Genomic DNA, 23,121 nt, shown 5'->3' on the forward strand with positions numbered 1-23,121 from the left:
ATACGGTAAATATTTTAAAAGGACATTTTTCATTTGTCAGCTTGTTCAATGTGGCGTTTCCAAGACTTAAAAACAACTGTTGAAGTGTCATTTAAGGAAAACAAAGGACTTCATTTTGAAAAATCCAATCATTTTAAGGACCCGCAGACACCCGGCCGGGGCTATTGCTTTTTTTTTTTTTTAAACAAATTTTGAACGTTCCCAACTCTTGTGACATTTTGAAGCACACACAAAGTCATTTTATTGGCTTTTATTTACAGGTCCATTTAAAAGACAAACATCCCATACATTTTTTCAACACTGTACTGGGTTGCAGGGAGAAAAAAATCACCAGTGGTGCCCAGAACGAAAAAAAAAAAAAAAAAAAAAAGGAAATTGAAAAGAGTACTGTTGTACTTCTGTACCAAAAATAGTCAGTGAGAAATATGTTGAGCAGCATGTTACTTTTTGCCCCCCAATTAAATATCCCCTCAAATGAACCGATGGCAAACATCAGCATGCGACGGACGGCATGCGCACACGGCCGACAGCGAACCACCGCAAGAAAAATCAACATAACCAAACAATGTATGTTGCTGATTAAAAAGTCGCCTTCGATTGAACATCTCTCCGTGTTTGATGACGCAACATATTGCTCAGCATATACCGCACGTACACTGATCAGCCACACACATTACGTACACTTCAGTCTCATCCAAAATCGAAAATGTTTATGATGGGGAGGCTGTCTTAAGATGAAAGTCAACCCAAACTTTTATTTTTATTTTTTTGAAGAATAGGTTCTATGCAAGCGGACTAGTTGAAACAAGGCATTCTGATAAATATTGCGATAGTGGAATAGGAGTTCATCCACCCTTTTTTTAGCCATCTCTGGGGGCGGCCATTTTGTCGCTTCTGTCGACTGAAAATGACATCACAGTGTCTCAGGGCTCAGGTCACGACCAATCACGGCTCGCCTGCTTTCTGAAGCTGAGCCGTGATTGGTCGTTCCCTGAGCCCTGAGCATTTGCGATGTCATCGACAGAAGGGACAAAATGGCCGACCCCCTGAGCTTAGCTAAAAACAGGCGGATATTTCTCATATTCCACAAACGCAATATGAATCAGAATGCCTGGTTTCAACTAGTGGGCCTGCATAGAACATATATTCTGGGGAAAAAAAACTTCCTCTTTAAACATTCACATAAGATGGCTAAAATATGAGGAAACGGGTCAAGTATTTGATACGGCTCACGTATTGGAGCTCGCTCGATCGTGTGTTTTATAGTGTGTGGAATCAGCGTGCTCACTTCCTGAGTGCTTGAGCGGGCACGTCAACCCAAACATATTTTGTTCAAGAATATCTTCTACGCGGGCCCACTAGTTGAAACAATTCTGATAAATATCGCCTTCACGGCTCACCTGTTTTCCGAAAGCCGAGCCGCGATTGGTCGTTACCTGAGCAACCGCGATGTCATTTTCCGTGGACAGAAGGGACAAAATGGCCGCCCCCTGCGCTAGCTACGCAATATTCATCAGAATGCCTTGTTTCAACTAGTGGAAGATATTCTTGAGAAAAACGATAACTGGGTTGACTTCCCTTTTTTCTCCTTCAAGTGCAACGTGCATTTGCTTTGCTTGACGTCGTCAGCATGTCAAATTTGCTACGTGCGGCTATACGCTGCCGCCATGTTTGTACCTTGTGTCATTTTGTTTTCAAAAGGCCTCTTTGAGGTCAAGACTTTTTTTTTTTTTTTTTCTACCTCAACTAGACCTCGTGGTTCTTCTTCAGGACCTCCAAGTACTGCTGCTTGGCTCTGCTGACGGGGTCCAGGTCCGCCCTCGAGGCAGAGCCCACCGGGGACACGCGGGCCAAAGAGACGTCAAGTTCGGCCGAGGCTGGGGAGGGCAAATGGGAACGGACGCTGATCAATATGACGGAAAACAGCCTAGCCTAGCTTTTGTGCGGGGTTCGGTCTCACACCTTTGTTTAATTCCCTCGATATGCTTCTGTCCAACTGACGCTGCATCTGAAGGAAAACAACGACGGAGCAATTGGATTTTCGTTTCGGGCCGGCTGACAATGTCACTGTGAAAGGGGTCGGCGACATGACAAGCAGAACGGGGCAAAATCAAATAGTCGACTATTCGACGCAGGAATTTTATATCGGTCGCAGTCGGGGAAAGTCCTAAATAGGGATAGGCCGATAATCGGCCCGTCCGATAATCGGCGCCGATTTTGGGCATTTTGACGTATATCGGCCTCTTTTTGCAAATCTGACGCCGATAATAAATCAATTTAAAACTGTGTTGAAATCAAAACAAAGACAAGTGAAATTTGAACATTTTTGTCATTTTGAACTTTTGGGGGACATCATTTACTGAAAAAAAAAGTCTTTGTTTTATTGTGATTTTATTTTATTGTAGTTTTTTTTTAAAGTTTTCATTTAACTTTGGAAGACATGCTGACGATCCCCGGGTGCTAACTGAACTTTTCGTTTGATTTTTTAAACAAAGATGTATATTGTCAAAAATGTTTGATAATAATAATAATAATAATAAAATTATGCTTGAAGTTTTTAATTTGACGCTAGTATTTTCTTTTGACTAAAAATGAATAAATTCGATTATAATTACAATTAGTGCACTCCGTGATTACAAGATCGTAAAAATAATGGTAAAAAAACGATTCTTAATATTTATATCCAACGTATTATGTTTGTTTACAGAAAGAAATCATACATTTGCGCCTTTTAAAAAAAATGCTACAATAACTCATTTTTAGCAATTTTGTTTGGTCTAAAAAGAACTTACATCTATTTGCCTTATTACCAAAATAATCACGATTCATATTTCCCCCCCCCCCCCATAATCGAGCTGCCCTAGCATATCGGTTATCAGCCTCGTCGACTACTAATCGGTGAAAAAAAAAAAAAATCTTTCCAAGTGAGCCATATTTCCCGAAGACACGTTAGGAGAGAGCATGACGGCATGTGACAAAGACGATATTTGTCGCTTGGAAAAAGGGCGTATCATTGCGACATACCATGACCAGGTAGTCCTCCACGCTGCTGCTTTGTCCTTCAGCCACAGGGCCGAGGGGCCGAGAGGCCGCGCCCCCGGACGCCGCTCCGGGGGGGGCCGCGAGAGCCCTGCCTCGCTCGCCGACCAACCTGGAACTGGCTTCCGTGAGCTGATGGTTCGTCCTGCGCAGTCCAAAAAAAAAAAAAAAAGGAGGTGGGGGGGGGGGGGGGGGACATTAGTCGGAGCTGAACGCTTTTGCTTTTGCTTTCAAGCAGCCGCTTTCCGACCGTTTCAGATCGGCCGACAGGGACTTGCGCAGCTTCTGCTCGTCTCTGTAGAGTTCTTTGAAGCGCTCCAGCTCCACGCGCGCCGACTCTCTCTGGCTGAGCTGGGAGGCCCGGGTTCGGTTCAGTTGGCTCTCCAGTTCTTGGACCTTCAAGCGCAGGCCGGCCTCGTTGGCCGCTTTTATCTGGTCCTGTGCCTCCTGGGTTGCCGCTTGGGACTGGGGGGGGGAAGAGAAGGAACGCTGGAGATGCGATGATGGTGGCTCAAGGCGATGCGCGGAGCTTGACTCCGGCATATTGAGATTCCTTTCTAATAGTTTGGTCTTTAATTGAGCTAGCGGAGGGGGGGGGGGGGGGGTAATGGCTGGAGTGCTGTCGAAAGCGAGCGTCGTTTTTGGTTTTCGTTTGACTGTGCAGTTGCGCCTCATAGAGCAGCCAGCCAAGTCTGGGGCTGCTTGATTGTGGAAAAAAAAAAAATATTCAATCACGATTATTTTGGTAATGATTGAAATCACGATTATTCAAACGATCATTTATTTTGTTGGTACAAAACAAGAAAATGATTACACGTACAAAAGCAGCCGAGTCTAGGGCTGCTTCATTGCGAAAAAAAATACGAAATCACGACTATTTTGGTAATAATTGAAATCACGATTATTCAAACGATCATTTATTTTTAGGTACAAAACAAGAAAATGATTACACGTACAGTAGCAGCCAAGTCTAGGACTTCTCTGTTATGAAAAAAAAAAAACATTAATCCTGATTATTTTGCTAAAAATTGAAATGACGATTATTCAAACGATCATTTATTTTGTTGGTACAAAACAAGAAAATGATTACACGTACAGAAGCAGCCAAGTCTAGGACTGCTCGGTTATGAAAAAAAACCCATTAATCCTGATTATTTTGCTAAAAATTGAAATGACGATTACTCAAGCGATCAATTACTTTTTGGTACAAAACAACAAAATGTTTACATGTGCAAAATATCAAGATAAATAAATGTAATTAAGTTAATTTTGGAGCACACAAAATTGATAACACTTATTATTAAAATTCTTTTTTTAAAAAGGTGCAAACGTAAAAATTAAAGTATGACTTCCGTGTGTACACAAACATAGTGCGTTGGCTATAAATGAATATTTATAATCGTTTTTTTTTTTTAACGATTATGCCAATTTTGTAATCGTGGGGTGTAATAATCGTAATTGTTTTGGAATTTCCGATTAATTGCAAAGCCCTAGCCAAGTCGTTCATTCATACCCTACCTGCAGAAAGATGTTGACTTCCTGCAGCTTATGATGTAATTCCTGCCGGGCCCTCTCCTCCACCTCTCGCCGATACTGCTCCATCTGCCTCTGCTCCACCTGGGAGGCCTCCACTCTGCGTTTGAGGTTGAGCACCTCCTCCTCCAAGCGCCTCGTCTCGGGCAGGCCGCCGTGGAACGCTCCTCCCCTCTCCAGCTCTCCCTGCTGGGGACCGGAAGGCCGCAACAAAACAGCTCGCACACCATCCCATCGAGTTGGGTCGTCGTTTAAAATGGCAGCGATGCATCAGAGGCACAAACTTTTTCTCTTCTTCCATCCAAAGCGCCGTCAGCCCGGCTGTGTCTTGCCAGGTCCCTTTTCAGACTGCTCAGCGGAGAGGCAAAATCACTTCCTCCACCACCTCCCGTGTCCTGATCCCGCAGCCTCTTCTTTGCAGTTTTAAGTAGAGTGCGTAGCCTTCAATTAATTTCGGGGGGGCAAAAAACACAGCAAAGTAGTCAGTTCAATAAAGTACTCGTTATTGTTAACGTAAGGTATTGTTCACTACACATTACAATCGGGCCGCTCGATTATAAAAAAAAATAAAAAATAAGAATCGGGATTATTTTGGTAATAACTAACATGGCGATTATTCAAACGGTCATTTTGGACGAAACGAAATTTATAAAATTAGTCTATAAAAAAAAAATAATAATAAATAAAAGTGAAATTGTATAAGTATGATTTCCTTGTGTAAGCAAACAACATTGCGTTGGATGTAAATGAATATGAATAATTGTGTTTTTACGATTGTGCCAATTTTGTAATCGTTGAGTGTTATAATCGTAATTGTCACACAGCAAAGTAGTCAGCTAAATGAATTACTCGTTATTGTTAACGTAAGGTATTGTTCACTACACATTACAATAGGGCTGCTCAATTATGTAATCGTTGAGTGTAAGAATCGTAATTGTCATTGAATTTCGATTAATTGCACAGCCCTACATTACAATGGATGATGTCAATATTTGAAATTGGGCCTGCATTGAATAATTTGATGGAATTACGGCATGCGGTTAAGTTAACCAATCTAAGATTTGGTCTTGAAACTCAAATCCAAATTAGGTGGAAAACTTGTCTGATTGCGTCTTTTGAATGGCGCAGAGTCTCTGGAGGAAAACAATCGTAACTGACTCAAAATTGGACAATTTCAGGCCTCGCGATGAACCCATGGGGTGCTGCTTGCAAATGCAAAATGGGAGCAAGAGTTTCGAGACAAATGAAAGGCGGCACTTTGGACTCACCTGTACATTTCCTTCTGAAGCTGCGTGTTTCTCTCCATCTCTTGTTCCAGACGGCAATCGACGGCCTTCTTCTGCTCTGCTACTTTCTTGGCTTTCCTCTTCTCTATTTCCACCTTAACACACGTTAAAAACCAGCAACATCCAGTTAAAAAAAAAAGAAAAAAAGAAAAGACAGCAGGCTATAAGGTTGGTTCACATTAGTTGCACACAATTAATCGAAATTCAATTACGATTATTACACTCTCCGATTACAAAATTAGCATAATCATAAAAACACAACAACGATTATTCATATTCATTTACATCCAATGCGCTATGTTTGTTTAGGCAAGGAAATCATACGTGAATTTATTTGCACTTTTTTTTTTTAATTTTCTAACAACTAATTTGATAAATATTGTTTGCTCCAAAAGGATAACTACAGTGTTTCAAAGAAATTTGTCTCTGTAATTTCAGGGTTTAAACATTTTCTTATTTTGTCCCCAAAAACAAATGATCGTTTGCTAGCTAGCTGCTCCATTATCCCCAAAAGCTAGCTAGCTAGCTAGCTGGCGCAAGTCACAATTTCGCTCACATGGCTAGCGAGTTCTCCTTTTTCCTTTTCGAGCTCTGCGAGACGAAGTCCCAACTTGGAGCGGCTCTTGAGCTCCTCCTCCCACATGGCCTGAGAGTCGTGGGCGCTGTGAGACAACACGCTTTGCTTCTGCACCTTGAACGTATGGAAAGAAAATAGACGAGCTTGATATTTGCTATCAAAAATCCACGCCATCAAATCCCTTTCCGCTGAGGATTTAGTAAAACGGCTCCAGCAAACGTAGCGCTCACCTCTTTATCGAGTTGGTCTTCTAATGTCATCTTGCTACTTTGTAGGTTGGTCACCAAGTCTTCCAAACGAGCTCTGACCTGCACAGACGAGAAAAAAAAAAAAAAAAAAAAGTCAGGCTTTTATTTGTTCAAGTGCGGGGCAGCGTTTGGTTCCTTGAAAAATAAAGAAGCACGTGACTGATCGGAACACATAAAGAGCTTTTGAGGACTGTCTGATTGGAACAGATTTGGAACATGCATCATGCAGCTAGGGGGGGGCGGGGGGGGGGAAGAAAAGTGAAAGAGCCCAGAAACCAAAATCAGGGAAATGAATCAGTGCGCCCGGTCACTAATCAAAACCTCCCCAAATTGAATGATTGTTTGAATTATTTGTGTTGAGCGTGTTCACAAACTAGAGATAGACCGATTATTGGTAGTCGATATCGAGGACCGATATTTGGAGACGATATTCAATTGCAGTAAAAAGGAAAATATTGGTGTCGAAATTTTAAAAAAGGAAACTCTTAAACAGATTTCAAGCATTTTTTTTCTCTCAGATTTGAAAAATGTAGATTTGATTATTATAAATGTTTGCCAATATACATCTTTGTTGTAAAATTCTAACAAAGTTCAAGTAGGTCGCAGGTCATCAGCATGTCAGCATGAAGAAAAGCTACCGGTAAATAAAAACTTAAATGATGGCTCCCTATATTTTCGACAGTGAATAAAGTCCTCCAAAATTTCTAAATGGCAGAAATGTTCAAATTTCACTCATCTTTGTTTTGATTTTAAACAAAAACAAAAAGGTGCAGAATTTTGCCTGGGTCGGTAGAATCTCTTATCAAGTGAACTGAAAATTCACATAAATAGTTCCTTGACGTGAACACAGATTTAAACTGATTCATTATCGACCACCAGATTAAAAAAAAAAAAAAAAAAGCCGATACCGATTCTGAATTTTGACAAATATCGGCTAATTATCCATATTCACCCGATTATCGATATTCGTCAAAATGCAGACTATCGTCCGATTATCGATATCCACCCGCTTATCGGCGTCGATACTCTGCATTTTGACAATCGGCCCGGCTGATAATCGGTCCATCCCTATCAAAGACACCAGAGAAACACCAGCGAATTTCACACGTAAAAAAGTCAAAAGGTGCACACAGACGACCTCAATCTCAATCGAAAACACCAACCATTCCTCCATTTGCATTGTCAGACATCTGGGAACAAAATAACATTTCCTTCAACACCTCAGCTCGGGACAGTCACGTCGTGGTGCCATCGAAAATCGCACACGTGCGCTCACCCTCGCCTCCTCCCGAGAGCCTTTGTGAAGTTCTTCGAGTTTGTCGGCCCGTTGCTTGGCAGCAGCCTCCAGCTTGACGTTCTCGATTTCCAGCCTAAAAAAATGCAGCAAAGCGTCGGGACGCGCCCGTGATGACATCAGCGGAAGCCGCCGCGCGCCGCGCATCTCTGCCGCCGTTGACCTTTGCACAGCCTCCTCCAGCTGCCCGACGACGGCATCGGCGGCGGCGGCGGCGGACAGCGCCTCCTGCTGTTTGCGGGTGGCGGCGTCCAGCTCTTTCTCTCTTTCATCCAGACGACGCGTCAGATCGCTCACGTGTTTCTCGGCTTCAAGCCGCCGGGATTCTCCGTCCTCCAGCTGCGCGACAGGAAAAGAGGACTCGGCGATGTTTCCAAAAAAATAAGAATGACAATTTTTTTTAAAAAAAGAGATGCGTCCTCATTTTTGACCTTTTCTTTAAGGCCGTCGGCGTCTTTGATGAGCCGGGTCTTCTCTTCCTCCAAATCCTTCCGATAGCGGGTGTTGACCTCCAAAGTGGCTTCGCACATCGCCAGCTTCTTTAGTGAGTCTGCTAAGTCCTGCTGCAGCAGCCTCTGACTTGACTAGGACCAAAAAAAAAAAAAAAAATTAAAAATAACAGAACAGAAGTAAATGGTTGTATGGTGCTAGTGGAAAAATTCGATGTGATTCTCCAAGTGTGGTACGAGCAAGTGAAGAATGACTGAATTTAACGTTCAAATTGTGCCTTGAAGCGGAAGTGAACCCAAACATTTTTTTTTCCCCCCCAAGAATATCTTCTATGCAGGCCAAATAGTATGAAACGCGGCATTCTGATAAATATTGCGTTTGTGGAATAGGTTTTTAGCTATCTCTGGGGGCGGCCATTTTGTCACTTCTGTCGACGGAAAATGACATCACAACCGCTCACAACGACCAATCACGGCTCAGATTCAGATAACAGGTGAGCTGTGATTGGTCGTTAACTGTTATTTTGTTTTTTAAAATATGAAATACACTTTTCCACTTTTAATTAACACACACTAGGGCTGTGCAATTAATCGAAATTCAATTACGATTGTACCTTTTTGTTAATAATATATAATCATTTTATAATAACATTTCATCAATTTTGTTTGGTCCAATAGGAACTCACTTACATATATTTTTTACGTTGAAACATTATCTTGTTTTGTAAAAAAAAAAAAAAAAAAAAGATCCTTTGAATAATCGAGCAGCCCTAACACAAACTATATTTTAATGTTGGTGATGATTTTTTTTTTTTTGGTTCCTGTTTTGCAGCTTTACCATGCTCCTGGAGTCTGGCTAATAAAGAATTGAAAAAAAAAAAAAAAAAGATCGTTTGAATAATCGAGCAGCCCTAACACAAACTGTATTTTAATGTTGGTGATGATTTTTTTTTTTTTGGGAGGTTGCGCGAGAGGTTTGACGAGGGCCGCATTCGCTTCTGTGAATCTCCGAGGACGCGCTCTCACCTCTCCCTCATTTTTCTCTTCCTGCAATCGGTGGACAAGTTCCCGTAGCTCAGCGGCTTTTGCCGCCAGATCCTGATTGCGGTCCTGCGCCAGTTGCACTCTGTCCTCGCAGTCGGCTCGAAGGTTGGACAAGATGTCGCCGAAAGACTTTTGGGCGTCGGCCACGGCGTTGTCCTTTTGCGCGCCCTCGTTTTGAGCCTCCTGCAGCTGTTGCCGCAGCAACATGCCTTCGCTCTGCGCCCGGGCCAAGCGCTCCCGCGCGGCCTCCTGGCGCGCCGCCGCCCGAGCGAGCAGCTCCCCCTCGGCCCGCAGGGCGGCCTCCAGCTCTTTGACGCGCGCCGCGCTCTGGTGGCCCTCGCGCTGCGCCGTGTTCAGCAGGAGGTTCTTCTCGGTCAGCTGCAGGGCGAGCCGGTGGGCCTCGTTCTCCGCGCTGTTTGCGTGCGCCTCGGCTTTGGACAACTTCTGGGAAAGGCTGCTGACTGCTTCCTGCTGACCGGATGCGTCACCTGCGCCGATAAGTAAGAGCGTGTGAAGGGAATGCGCGTGAATATCCTGCAAGGTAAGTAGTACTTAGGGCTGCGCGGCGAGTAATCGAAATTCAATTACGATTATTAGACGCCATGACGACAAAAATGGGCATCGTCGTAAAAAAACGATTAGTAATTATACTACAAGGTAAGTATTACTTAGGGCTGCGCGGCGAGTAATCGAAATTCAATTACGATTATTAGACGCCATGACGACAAAAATGGGCATCGTCGTAAAAAAACGATTAGTAATTATACTACAAGGTAAGTAGTACTTAGGGCTGCGCGGCGAGTAATCGAAATTCAATTACGATTATTAGACGCCATGACGACAAAAATGGGCATGGTCGTAAAAAAACGATTAGTAATTATACTACAAGGTAAGTATTACTTAGGGCTGCGCGGCGAGTAATCGAAATTCAATTACGATTATTAGACGCCATGACGACAAAAATGGGCATGGTCGTAAAAAACGATTAGTAATTATACTACAAGGTAAGTAGTACTTAGGGCTGCGCGGCGAGTAATCGAAATTCAATTACGATTATTAGACGCCATGACGACAAAAATGGGCATGGTCGTAAAAAACGATTAGTAATTATACTACAAGGTAAGTAGTACTTAGGGCTGCGCGGCGAGTAATCGAAATTCAATTACAATTATGATTATTAGACGACATGACGACAAAAATGGGCATCGTCATAAAAAACGATTAGTAATTATACGACAAGGTAAGTAGTACTTAGGGCTGCGCGAGTAATCGAAATTTAATTACAATTACGATTGTTAGACGCCATGACGACAAAAATGGGCATGGTTGTAAAAAACGATTAGTAATTTTACTACAAGGTAAGTAGTACTTAGGGCTGCGCGAGTAATCGAAATTCAATTACGATTATTAAACGCCATGACGACAAAAATGGGCATCGTCGTAAAAAACGATTAGTAATATGTAGGGATGTAACGGTTCACCCAAGCCCCGTTCAGATTTTCAATTCCAGATTTACGATTTGATTTTTTTTTTTCTTAATAAATCGCTACCATGATTGTCATTCGAAATGTGGTACGCATCTGGAATGGGAAAAAAAAATGAAAGACATCATTTTTTAGCTCAATTAATATATTGTAATGAACTAGGTATGTTATGTTCGATTCGTCTCGATTCCAATCTTCGATGAATCGGTTTGAATCGATTTGTCATGGCTTTCCGGATAATCGTTACATCCCTACTAACATGCATTCATATCCAACGCACGACAAGGAAATCCTACTTGAATGTATACATGTGCACCTTTTTAAAGCATAATAACTCATTTCATAAATTCTGGTTTGGTGATAAATGATGATAATGTTTCAAAGAAATTTGTCTTGATTTTTTTTTTTTTTTTTTTTATAAATAAATGATCCATCTATGTTACTCTCCCAACATTCCATTTTTCTTTGGCAGTTTGGCAACGCATTTTTTTTTTTTTTCCTCCCTTTATGGACTTTTTCTTCCGTCTTCCCCGCCATCTAAAACCCATCGATGGCAAATGATCCCGGCCCTTTGAATTCCCTTCGTAACTTGCGAGCGTTTTCGCCACGACACTAACTTGAGAGTCTGTCCTGAAGACGCCGCCGTTCCTCCTTCTCCCGCAGCAGCGCTCTCTCGGCGTCCGACCGAGCCGCCATGCGGCGCTCGGCCTCCTGCAGCGCGGCGGCCAGCCGAGCGCGCAGCGACTCCGACTCTGCCGCCGCCGTCTCTCGGCTCTGCCGCTCGTTCTCCAGGCGGGCGGCGGCGAGGGTCAACTCCGACTTGGCGGCGGCCGTCTGGTTGTTGAAGTCCAAGACGCTTTGGTTCAGCGCCTCGCCGTTGGCTTTGAGAGCTCGTCGGGCCTCTTGGAGTTGCTCCTTGAGGGCCGTATTCTCCTGCTGGAGGTCTCTCTGCTTGATGCTGCTGTTGGCCTGGGAACTCTCCAGATCGTTTCTGAGGGTGTTCAGCTGCTCGTGAAATATGGAAATCTGCTGGAGCAGCTCCCGCTCCCTGTCGCTGGCCTCCGTCAGCTGCGACAAGGCCTACGAATGTTGACATTTAAAATATACTTTTAAGCACACGTTGTTCCCCCCCCAAAAAATATTTGTTCATATGAAATGAGTACAATCTAGCGATGTAACGATTCACTCAAGCCCCGATTCGATTCGATTTTCGATTCAATTTTTTTTTTTTTCTTAAATCGTTACCGTGCTTGTCTCTGTGCGCGAGTGTGGAGCTGCAGCCATCCACAAACCCAATATGCAACGATGTTTGGAGCAAGCGCCTAATTTTATCTACACATTCAAAATGTGGTATGCATCTGGAATGGGGAAAAAAAAAACACTTTCAAGATTAGAAGCAACATCATTTTTTTTTAGCACTCCAAATTTGTATCTTCTAATGACCTAGGTATGTTTTGTCTTTTGTTAGGTATTGCCGTTTAGGGCTTGTGAGTGCTGAGATGTCCGAGTTCATCAACGCAGCACACTTGACTTGAATCGATTAATCGATTTTCATATTTTTGGGCATCGATGCATGTTTTAAAATCGATTTTAAATCGATTTGCGATGAATCGTTAGGCCCGGTTGAATATCTTACTATTCTATACTCTTAAAATATATTTCCTTGCATATTGTAATACTTTGTATTCGTTTGCAAACAAAAGATGAATAAACCCATAAAAGCAAAAAGTAAATAAGTTGGAAATGAGAAAATAAAATAAATACTTCTAAAGACCTAGCAATGTTGTCTTTTGTTAGGTGTTGCGATATAGGGCTTTGCGAGTGCTGAAACGGCCGGGATTGATTCGTCTCGATTCTAATCCGATTATTCGATTAATCAGTTTGAATGCGGTTTTTTTTTTGTTCTCATCACTTTTCGATTAATCGCTACATCCCTACGCCACACTGCGGGAATTACCTCGTGACTTTTGCTTATGTTCCTTTGGTTCTCCTCCTCTATCTCTTGCTGCTTGCGCACATGACTGCCGAGCAGATTCTCCAGCACCGCGCGCGCGCTGCGCTCCTGAGCCAGCAGCGTTTGGGTCTGACCGTTGTCCTCCTCCAGCTGGACGGATGAAGAACCAACACAAAAAAATCCCAAAAAACAAAAAAAAAAAACGTCACGGCCTCCAGCGGTGCCGATGAGACGACGGCCGTCCGCCGTTGTACCTGCTTCTTGTTGTTCGCCAGTATTCGCATCTCCAGCTCCAAGTTGCTAAGGGCCAGCTCCACTTTCTGCCTCTCCTGAACCTCGACCTGCCGCTGCTCCTCCGTCCTCCTCAGCTTCTCTCCGGTGGTGTTGTACATCATGGTGGCATTACGTCCGTTTTCTTGCTCCTGTTTGAGCTGAAATCTGCGCCGAGAGCGCGGCACCCAAAAAAATAAAAATAAATAAATATGGGAAGAAGCAAAGACGGTCTATGAAAATAGAATACCACGAGCGTCAAGCGGTTCTTTACTTGAGGTTGGTGACTTGCGTTTGCAAGTCCAGCTGGTTGCGTTCCAAGCTCGATTTCACATCTTTCACCTCATCCAGGGAGCTCCTTAACTGCGCCTTCTCTGTTTCCAGGAGGCTCGCTTTGTCGGCGAAGAAGCTGCGGCGGCTTTTGGCCTTCTGAATTGAGCGCTCGTATTTGTGGAAAATGTTTTGCAGCTTTACCATGCTCCTGGAGTCTGGGGAATAAAGAATCAAATTGTAGTAATTGAGCGTGCTAAAAAAAAAAAAAAAATGATGTCTTGAATTTTTTTTCCACTACAGGTGCATACTACATTTTGAAAGCGTAGATCAAATTGCGAATTGCGTTTGTGGATGACTGCAGCACCACATTAGCGCACAGAGACAAGCATGGTAGCAATTTGTTAAAAATCGAAAATCGGGAACTGAAAATCGAACACATCCTTAATAATGATTCTAAAAAAACACTGCGCAAATCTGAAAAAAATGTTCAATAAACATACGTTTTTTTTTACGCCAATATTATTGAAAATGAATATCGGCTCCAAGTATTAGTTATCGGCCTCCTTGACTGCTAATAATCGGTATCGGCCCTGAAAAAACATCTCTCTAATGTGGAGGTCCATTTTTTTTTTTTTTCCAAATAAACCAACTGTACCTGTCACGAGTGAATCCAGGTTCTGAATGAAGAGAGAGCTACAACGATGGCCTGAAGCGCTAAAGTCCGAATCATCTGTCGTCGCGTCGGATGACGAATTGAGCTCGTCAATATCTTCTGACAGCTCAATTTCTTCTGATTGCTGAATGGATGGAAATGTAGTGTCAATCTACATACAGTATACAACTTCAGCCTCATATTGAAAAAAAAAAATAAAAATAAAAAAGCAGGCACAAAAATGACATCACCTGTTTGTTCCTCTGTTCTCCAGTTTTAGACCTGCTGCCAACAGAGGAAGAGAAAATAATTGCTGTGGAAACTAATGCACGATTTCAAAATAAAACGCGTGGCGTGGCGCATACTAGCGACCTTGCTTCATCGTCCGACACGTCACTTAAAGTGCTGTCGTCAAACAATGAGAGCTCTCCGTTGTCGGTCTGCCGTTTTCTGGATGGGTGGGCCTTGCCGCCCCCCGCCGGCTGGGAGGCCTGTTCTTCGGGTTTGCTGACACCGGGGGTCCTCTGAGCTGAAAGTTGGGATTCCACCAGTGCACTGATCGGAATTTGGAAGGGGGGAAAAAAAAAAAAACACACTACACTCAGGAGCTTGTAAAATGGATGAAAAGTGATTATCGACTGAAATTTGGGAATTGGCATCAAACAGAAGACGAATTTGAGACAAAAAAGGGCTGAGCGCATGACAATACTAGGGATGTAACGATTCACACAAGCTCCGATTCTATTGGATTTTCAATTTCTGATTTCGATTTTTTTTAAATCGTTTTCTTAACAAAACGAATGACTCATTTTAGAACCAAAAGAGGTTTTTCTTTTGTCATTTTGACTGTACAACTACTTTTTTTGTCTTATCTGTAGGGATGCAACGATTCATTCAAGCCCCCATTCGATTTTCAGCCCCCGATTTTCGATTGTATTTTTTTAAAAATCGCTACCCTGCTCGTCTCTGTGCGCTAGTATGGTGTCGCAGCCATCCACAAACGCAATGATTATTGCCGCAAGCGTAAAATTTGATCTCCACATTCAAAATGTGGTATGCATCTGGAATGGAAAAAAATGTAGACATTTTTTCGCACTCTCAATCAATATGTTCTAATGACCTAGGTGTGGTATGCCTTTTGTTAGGTGTTGTTGATGTCCGAGTTTGATTCGTACCGACTCGAATCGATTATTCGGTTTGAATTGATTTTTCATCCATTTTCGATACATCGTTACATCGCTACTTATCAGTGTTTTGAAAATAAAGACAAGTGCAATAGATTTGACTGTTATCATTACAAACCCTTTTGTGATCAAAATTTCAATATCGATTCTTTTTTTTTTTTTTTGTACATCGATGCATTTTTTTAAGCAGCTTGAATCGATTTGAAATCGATTTTTGAATCGAATCGAATCCCTACACAATACTGCTCCACTAGAATCCTTGATTTGGCTTTGCGAGAAAATACAACGGGTTCTATTCGTACAATGTGACAACATACAAGTGATCAGACCATTACGATCAAAAAAAAAACAAGCGCGATGCGGTGCGCACCTGTCGGAGGTTAGAGGCTTCTGTGCTTGTTGGCAGTCTTCAGCTTGACTTGATGTCTCTTTGCGGCTCGCCCCCCCAATCTCAGGTTTCTCAACGGCAAACCCCTCCAACGCGCTTCCAACCGGGCCACTGAAAGCGCTGGGATTTTTCACGGAAAGCGCAGCCTTGGAAGTCTCTCGGACAAGCTGAAAGGATAAGGAAGAAAAAAAAAAAAAAGATCTCGTGTACACGGCCATTCATAATTTCGGATCGTATGGAGACCTAACACCCGACGACGGTAACTGTACTCGACAAGAGAGAAGACGATTCTTTCAGCAAACGAATGAATAAAAACGCATGCAAGGTCCATGCAGGATGCAAAAGTCTAGTGCGAAAAAACACGACACGTAAATCCAAACAACAGCAACTCAAAGAGACAAAGCATCCACTAATTGGAATATGAGATGGTATTGTGTCATTGACATCAAACTGAGTTGAATGAAAAATGGCACTTGTTAGAAATAACCCTCAAGAGATCCTAGGAATATTGTGCAGAATTCTTTTTTTGGGGGGGGGGTCTGTGGGCAGTGGATATAAAAAGTCAGCACACTCCTGTTAAAACAACAGATTTTTGTGTTGTAAAAAAAAAAAAAAAAAAGACCAAGATAAAACAATTAAAAACTTTATCTACATAACTACAGTCAAGTACGGCGATTGCAGCATTATGCTTTGGGCCTTTTTTTTTTTTTTAAGGGGGTGGGGGGTGAGATGATTCAGTTGAGTTGTACAGGTCACATTAAAAGGTGGGAAAATATTTGAAAGGGGTATCCTGGTCTTTGTTCTAATCACAAAATCCTGGCATTTAAACATATATTTAATCATTAAGAAAAAAAAAAAGTGGACTAGAGCAGTATTTTTGCAGCATTTTTTTTTTAGGTCCAAATGAGGGTGAATTATTTAAAGGACCTCTTATGGGTTAAACAAGAAAAAAAAATAGAATGTTATTGACAAATTTGGAACCAACCAGCCCCGCCCCCTCATAAAAATATGACGAGAGAGCAGAGCAAACTTTGAAATGGCGAATGTCCCCAGGCGGTCCATCTTCTACCTCTTTCTGGTCCAACTTGTCCACATCCTCTCCAAAGTCTTCTCGGGCGACGACCGGGAAGGAAGCCGAATGTCCCTTTAGCCAGCAAGGCTGAGAGTTGGCAAGTTCTTGAAGGTTCTTCTCGGCTTGTCCTAGTTTGTGACGAGGCCCAGGTTGACTGTGGCCAGCAGAGTCCAGCGCGTTCTCCTCTTTTGCTGCGTGAGCTTGACGCGCCTCACTATGCCCGGCTCCGTCTGCTTCTTCCAACGCGACGCTCTCACGGGCGGCAAAGCGCCAGTCCGCCGTCTGCTCGGAACCCCACGCAGGCCCTTCTGAAGAAGACCCCCTTTGTTCCGGGTCCGAAAGTAGGAGCGGCTTCCATCTTGGCGCGGTGGGGCGCAAAATGGCGTCTCCTTCCTCTTCCTCAGCAGAGGTTGAGTTCACCCGCTTGTCATCCGTGAAACTTTCCGCTTCGAGCGGCCCTTCAAATCCGAGGGTGGATTTTGCTTCCTTTTTCTCCACTTCTTCCCACAGCTTCTCATACTGCGGTAAATCGTCATCGTTCGGTCGTTCCTCGGGACTCGGTTGATGTCCGAGCACGTTATCGTTTTGGACGGCAAAGCCCGTCAAGCCAGACGCGTGCGGGTGACTTGAAGCCGAGACGCGTGATTCCAATAGATCCTTTTTTTCCTTGCCAGGTGGCGGAGGAGAAGAACACAAAACGAGACCAACAGCAAAAAAGGAACAAGGGATTTCACATTTATCGTTCAAACAATGTTCTCGTTGTGACGGACCGGTCCGCCTATGACAGACGGCCATTTTGGAGGCGATAAACGGGACGTAGACGGGAAACGCAAAAAATAAAAAAATAGTCAGATTAAGCATAGTCAGGAGGCCATTTTTTTTCTCGTCCATGTAATCTAAGGATGGACCGATTATCGGCCGGTCCGATTATCGGGCGATCATCGTTAAAACGCCGAATATTGGCATCGGGCTTTTTTAAACATTTGATGGCAGATAATAAATGACTTTAAGACTGTGTTGGAATTCAAACAAAGATATGTGAAAGTTGAACTTTTCTGTCATTGATCTTGGGTGCTCCCTGAACTTTTTGTTTGAATTTCATAAAGTTGTATATTGTCAGAACTTTCTGAAAAACTGTTCAATAAACATATGCTTAAAGATGTTTCAACAAAGATATATTTGTATTTTTTTTTTTAGTTTGATGCCAATATTTTATTTTTTACTGAAAATGAACATCGGCTCCAAATATCGGTTATCGGCCTCCTTGACTACTAATAATCGGTATCGGCCATGAAAAAAAATCATATCGCTCTACCTCTGATGTAATCGTCTATTTTTTTTCCCATATTCTCTAGATATCGTCAGTAATATCTCGTCAAGATAATAACGCCACTCGCGGGTTTCAATTTCAGAAGTCTACAAAGAAACGTAAAGCCAAACAACGTCAAAACTTTTTCCAGTCTTCCAGCCGAAAAAACTCCCTCCATGAGTGTGAAGCGATGTGCGATGTTGCTGGTCATTTCTCACCTCTTCTTGCTGCTTGTCCGCTTGCAAACGACTTCTTTGGTCTTCTGCCGCTCTTGAGACTTCGGGGTAGCCTAAAGACAGACAAGAGTCTTTACACAGAAAACATCGGCACACAAGTAGGACTCTTAAGAAACGCCACTCGATTGTGGAAAAAATAGGCATCATGATTATTTTGGTAATCTTGGACATCACGATTATTCGCACGATCATTCACTTTTGGGTGCAAAACGAGAACATGTTTCAACGTAAAAAATATAAAGACAATTAAATGTAAGTACGTGCGTTTTGGACCCCAAAAAATTGATAAAATGAGTTATTATAAAACTTTCAAAAAGGGTGCAAATTTAAGTATGATTTCCTTGTGTACACAAACACAGCATGTTGGCTATAAATGAATATGAATTATCGTTTTTTTTTTTTCAATTATGCCAATTTTGTAATCGTATAGTGTAATAATCGTAATTGTGCTGGAATTTCGATTCATTGCCCAGCCCCAAGTTGACTTTGTACCTTCTCTGAGCGCCTCCTGAAGCTGCTGATTGTCAATACTGGCCGCAGCGCATGATGAAGCCGAATTGTCTTGGTCCCAAGTCGATTCTGAAGTAGTTCACGCAAAAGAAAGAAGACGAATTCACGTAATGCGAACGGCGAGCGCAAGTCGAAATGTGAAGTAAAGCCCAAAGTGCTTACTGTCACTCTCTACTACTGGCACCGTCTTCTTGGAACGAGGCGCCGCGAGCGGTTTGTCGTCGATCCTCCTCGGAGGCGCGACGGGCGCTTTTGCCGATTCATCGGACTCCTTCTCCTTACTGGAGGACTGTGCGAACTCCTCGGGTGCAGGAGACGTCTCTGTGCCTCCAGACGGGCTTTTCTTACTGACGTCGCTCGATGTATCCCAGTCTGATGCATCTGGAAAAGGGAAAAAAAAAAGAGCTCGTTACCTGAGCCCTGAGCAACTTCGATGCCATCTCCAGTCGACAAAATGGCCGCCCCCTGAGATGGATAAAAGTGGGTGCATTTTGCTGCTTCATTTTTATTCAACCATGAATCAGAAATCGTATTTCAACTAGTGGAGAACATATTCTTGAAAAAAAAAAAAATGTTTGGGGTAACTTCCACTTTAACCGTTTTAGTGGGTTCATCAAAATTCATTCTGACCTTCAGCATAGTCAAACTCTCCCAAACCAAGTTCCTCCATCAAGTCTGTCAAAGAAGCAAAGAAAGAAACTGTCTTTAAAACACAATAAAAAATTTTTTTTAAAAAGAATATTATCTCAGCTTTATCAACGTACTGACCTGTCTTTTCCTTGCTTTTTCCTTCACATTTGCTCAAAAGCAGTCCCCATTTGTTTTTCTCACTCTGGCGGTGTCAAAATCACCCGTTACTATTACACATATTCCAAAAAAAAAAAACCACAAAAAAACAATACAGTCATTGTGGCGATGATCTCACCTCTTTTTCCGTCGGATCCTCCTTCTGAACATCTCCGCCATCCACACTGTCTTGATTGTCAGCAAGAGAAGCAACGGCACCAAGGCCTGCTAAGTGAGACACAATACGTTTTTTTTTGTTTTTTTTTAAGTTAGGCAGAAATGGAACCAGTTCAGGGATGACATTTGAGTGGTGGCCTGTAAATTAGCATCCTAATCTTTCTTTTATATCAAGATGATTCAATTGAGAGTGTGAAACGTGAAGCACTTTCATGATCAGATCAGCTAAAAAAAAAAAAAAAAAAAAAAAAAAAAAAAATACAGTCAAAAGAAAATATGTACTTCTAATATGACCGATGACACTGACGTAAAATAAATAAATAAATAAATAAATAAATAAATAAAAAGTCATGCAAATGAGCTCACAGTTAATGAAAATACCTGGTTGGGAAACTAAAGCATTTAGATCCCATCTTGTTGTTTTTTGTGCTTGTGAGCGAGTGACAAAACTCAGCACCACAAGTCCTTTTTAGTTATTGGACACTTTAAAGGGGGAAGTCAAACCAAAGGTATTTTTTTCCAAAATATGTTCTATGCAGGCCCACAAGTTGAAAGGAGGCATTCTGACTCGCGTTTGTGGAATAAGAGTTAATCCACCCGTTTTTAGCCATCTCTGGGGCGGCCATTCTGCCACTTCTGTCGACTGAAGGTGACATCACAGATGCTCAGGAAACAGGTGAGCTGTGATTGGTCGTTACCTGAGCAACTGTGATGTCATTTTTTAGCCGACAGAAGTGACAAAATGGCCGCCGCCTGAGATGGCAAAAAACGAGTGGATTAACTCTTATTCCACAAATGAAATATTCATCAGAATGCCTCGTTTCAACGAGCGGGCCTGCTGGGAACACATTCTTAAAAAAAAAAAAAAGATAACTGGGTTGACTTCCGTTTGAACTTCTAAATGACAGCCGCCAATCTCGGATCTGATCAAATCTGCACTTTATCTCCCCCCCCCCCCCCTTGGGCAAACTATGAAACGGAGCGACGGTTCCAAGGACAAGAATGCCGTAGACGTATGCTGCATGCATCGTGTGAAAAGCGTTCACGAGTAGACGGCCAGATATCGTGCACGGATGGCATGCTGAGTGAACACGGTGAGCGTTCACATTTCCTACCCACTCCCGGGCCGCCTCTACTCCACCACGGCTCGGGCATCCACCCGCCTCCTGCCCCTCTTAAAAATGAGGGACTATACGACAAGTCTACAAGAAAAATGCAACAGGCGCTTTTGACTACGTGAAATGCACTAAACTCTATAGGGGGAAACCGGTTTTTCTACAACGTAAAATTATATATTTATATATCTTTTTATTGAAATGACACCTTACCATCTTGCCTCTTCTCGCCAGCTGTGTTCTGCGCTCGTGCGCTTTGTTCCTCTTCGTGTGGCAATCTGTGCTCTTCACGCTAGCGATTAACAAGTGATACAATGAGTACTTTTTTTTTTGGTTTTTTTTCAGGCAAAAACGGCCGAAAGAGCAAAACGCATTGAAGGCACTGCACCTCGGAAGTGTCCCAAGACTCCCGCTCTTCCTCTTCCTTCTCCAGAGCCGACTCCGAAAAGACACCTGGCATTTTCAAAAGAAGCGCATTCAATGCAGCCCCGGTGGGAAGCCAAACACAACTGAAGTGGAATAACTTCTGTAGCAAATAAAAGATAGACTGATGTTTTTTTTTTTTTTTGTTTTTTGTTTTTTTCAGGTCCGATACGCGATACAGATCAATAGTGGTCAAGGAGGCCGATAACCCATATTCGGGGCCGGTATTCATTTTCAGCAAAAAGGCGTCAAAATCTAAAAAGAAATCAAACTTTGTTGAAACGTCTTCAAGCGTGTTCATAATCGGTCTATCTCGTGGCAAATGTATCATGTCATAAATGTCAGCTAGCAACAGATGGACTAGCTAGCGCATTACCCCAAATAGTTGCCCAACAGGTGAGGCTTTCATTTATTTATTCCGACCACATTTTGTTTATGAAATGTAAATAAATCCAGATTAGTAGTATAGGCTTCCTCCCACCTTCCAAAAACATGCGCGTCAAACCTAACACGCCTATCCGTCCCTGTCCTCTACATTTCCGCCCTAGCTGCAAATCCACACATCTCATTTTTTGGTCCCTCTCTTTTTTTTTTTTTTGTCTCCTACCTGCCGACTCCATTTCCAGCATCCTTCTATCGCTACATCCGCTGCCACTCCTCTAGTCATTTGCAAAGCATCTCAATCTGGCCTCGCTAGCTTTGTCTCCTTCAAACCTTCCGGTCCGCGCTGTGCCTCGGGTGAGCTCGCCAGTGCCGCAGGGAACCTCGGCATCTTCAATTTTGTCACGTCGAAAGCGTCCGGCGTCCCCAAAAACAATACAACGACATGACCTCCTGTCAACCGGTTTTCATGTTAGCTTCGTGGGGGACTCTTAAAACGTTCACAGGCGTAAATGTGAACACAGGACAGGACCTATTACAGTGGGCACCTTGACTTACAAGCGATAACATTTTTTGGAATGAATATTTGGACGCAGACAGACAAGAATGCTCACAGGCATATATTGTTTGAAAAACGACCATCGTTACTGAAGCGTATTCAGCTGTTGAGACCACCTTTTTTCGTGTGACTGGGGAATAAATTGCCCCTGGTGGCCAATGCATGCACAGCACAAGGAGCCGCGCAATGAATGCAAGAACTCATGATGCACGATAGACTTACATTTTTGATGGTGTTTTTAAAAAATTTTTTTATATATATAATTTTTTCCCCTTATTAAAATATATTCCAAGTTTTTTGGGTTGGTGTTTCATAGGGGGATGGAACAGACAAATAGCCTTTCTATTCATTTGAATGGGCAAAGCGCATTTGAGGGTGCTTTGAGTTATGAGTGTGGTCACTGAACAAATTATTATGAACTTGCAAGTCAAGGCACCCACCCGCCACTGTATTTTAATTCATCACCTGGGGAAAAAAAAAAAGGAGGTCATTTGAGGTGAGGCGTCAATTTTGAAGTGAGAAACGGAACAGTTCTTACCGCTTTTCGCATCTTTGGAAACGTCTCTTTTTTCAGGAACATCTGTCGTAACATCCAGGAGGCCTCTGTTTCCTTCAAGTTGATCCCCGGAGATATCCTCCTCCTCCTCCTCTTCTTCTCCTTCCTCCTCTTGGCCCTCATCATCATCATCATCATCATCATCATCATCATCGTCGTCGTCGTCCTGGTCCTCATCATCATCACCGCCTGGGTCCTCATGACTAGTGTCAACCTCGTCCTCCTCTTTCTGTAGCAAAATATCACCTCCTGAGATAGTTTCCTCGATGAGAAAAAAGCAGGGAAAGCGGCGCACCCGTAAAACACAACGACACAAGAGGTA

At 42.8% G+C, this 23,121-nt stretch overlaps 1 protein-coding gene across 16 annotated transcripts in view; it reads right to left on the reverse strand.

Moving 5' to 3' along the window:
* Positions 1-235: 235 nt before the first annotated feature.
* Positions 236-23,121, reverse strand: part of LOC147149181 (alanine and arginine rich domain containing protein) — a 29,236-nt gene continuing 6,350 nt past the window's right edge. For 3 of the 16 annotated variants that reach the window (XM_086028005.1, XM_086028013.1, XM_086028011.1), the window contains exons 11-43: positions 22,782-23,028; positions 21,269-21,333; positions 21,094-21,172; positions 20,881-20,967; positions 19,728-19,816; positions 19,571-19,634; positions 19,433-19,477; positions 18,965-19,183; positions 18,785-18,871; positions 18,275-18,345; positions 16,745-17,413; positions 15,658-15,842; positions 14,476-14,658; positions 14,355-14,388; positions 14,107-14,248; positions 13,453-13,666; positions 13,163-13,346; positions 12,912-13,058; positions 11,572-12,034; positions 9,453-9,958; positions 8,409-8,561; positions 8,141-8,316; positions 7,960-8,053; positions 7,847-7,873; positions 6,666-6,743; positions 6,415-6,549; positions 5,841-5,953; positions 4,857-5,013; positions 4,558-4,761; positions 3,290-3,504; positions 3,025-3,184; positions 1,963-2,008; positions 236-1,877 (exon numbers count right to left, since the gene is read on the reverse strand). In XM_086028005.1, the coding sequence (XP_085884131.1) occupies positions 1,747-1,877; positions 1,963-2,008; positions 3,025-3,184; positions 3,290-3,504; positions 4,558-4,761; positions 4,857-5,013; positions 5,841-5,953; positions 6,415-6,549; positions 6,666-6,743; positions 7,847-7,873; positions 7,960-8,053; positions 8,141-8,316; positions 8,409-8,561; positions 9,453-9,958; positions 11,572-12,034; positions 12,912-13,058; positions 13,163-13,346; positions 13,453-13,666; positions 14,107-14,248; positions 14,355-14,388; positions 14,476-14,658; positions 15,658-15,842; positions 16,745-17,413; positions 18,275-18,345; positions 18,785-18,871; positions 18,965-19,183; positions 19,433-19,477; positions 19,571-19,634; positions 19,728-19,816; positions 20,881-20,967; positions 21,094-21,172; positions 21,269-21,333; positions 22,782-23,028 (5,469 nt within the window). In that variant the 3' untranslated portion in view covers positions 236-1,746. Of the gene's footprint in view, positions 1,878-1,962; positions 2,009-3,024; positions 3,185-3,289; positions 3,505-4,557; positions 4,762-4,856; positions 5,014-5,840; positions 5,954-6,414; positions 6,550-6,665; positions 6,744-7,846; positions 7,874-7,959; positions 8,054-8,140; positions 8,317-8,408; positions 8,562-9,452; positions 9,959-11,571; positions 12,035-12,911; positions 13,059-13,162; positions 13,347-13,452; positions 13,667-14,106; positions 14,249-14,354; positions 14,389-14,475; positions 14,659-15,657; positions 15,843-16,744; positions 17,414-18,274; positions 18,346-18,784; positions 18,872-18,964; positions 19,184-19,432; positions 19,478-19,570; positions 19,635-19,727; positions 19,817-20,880; positions 20,968-21,093; positions 21,173-21,268; positions 21,334-22,781; positions 23,062-23,121 lie in introns of all 16 variants that reach the window. The other 13 variants (XM_086027999.1, XM_086028010.1, XM_086028012.1 and 10 more) reach the window with 11 other exon arrangements.

This window comes from Filicampus tigris, chromosome 4, assembly GCF_054856515.1.
Source record: "Filicampus tigris isolate MCC_2025a chromosome 4, RoL_Ftig_1.0, whole genome shotgun sequence".
NCBI classification, from domain to species: Eukaryota; Metazoa; Chordata; class Actinopteri; order Syngnathiformes; family Syngnathidae; genus Filicampus; species Filicampus tigris.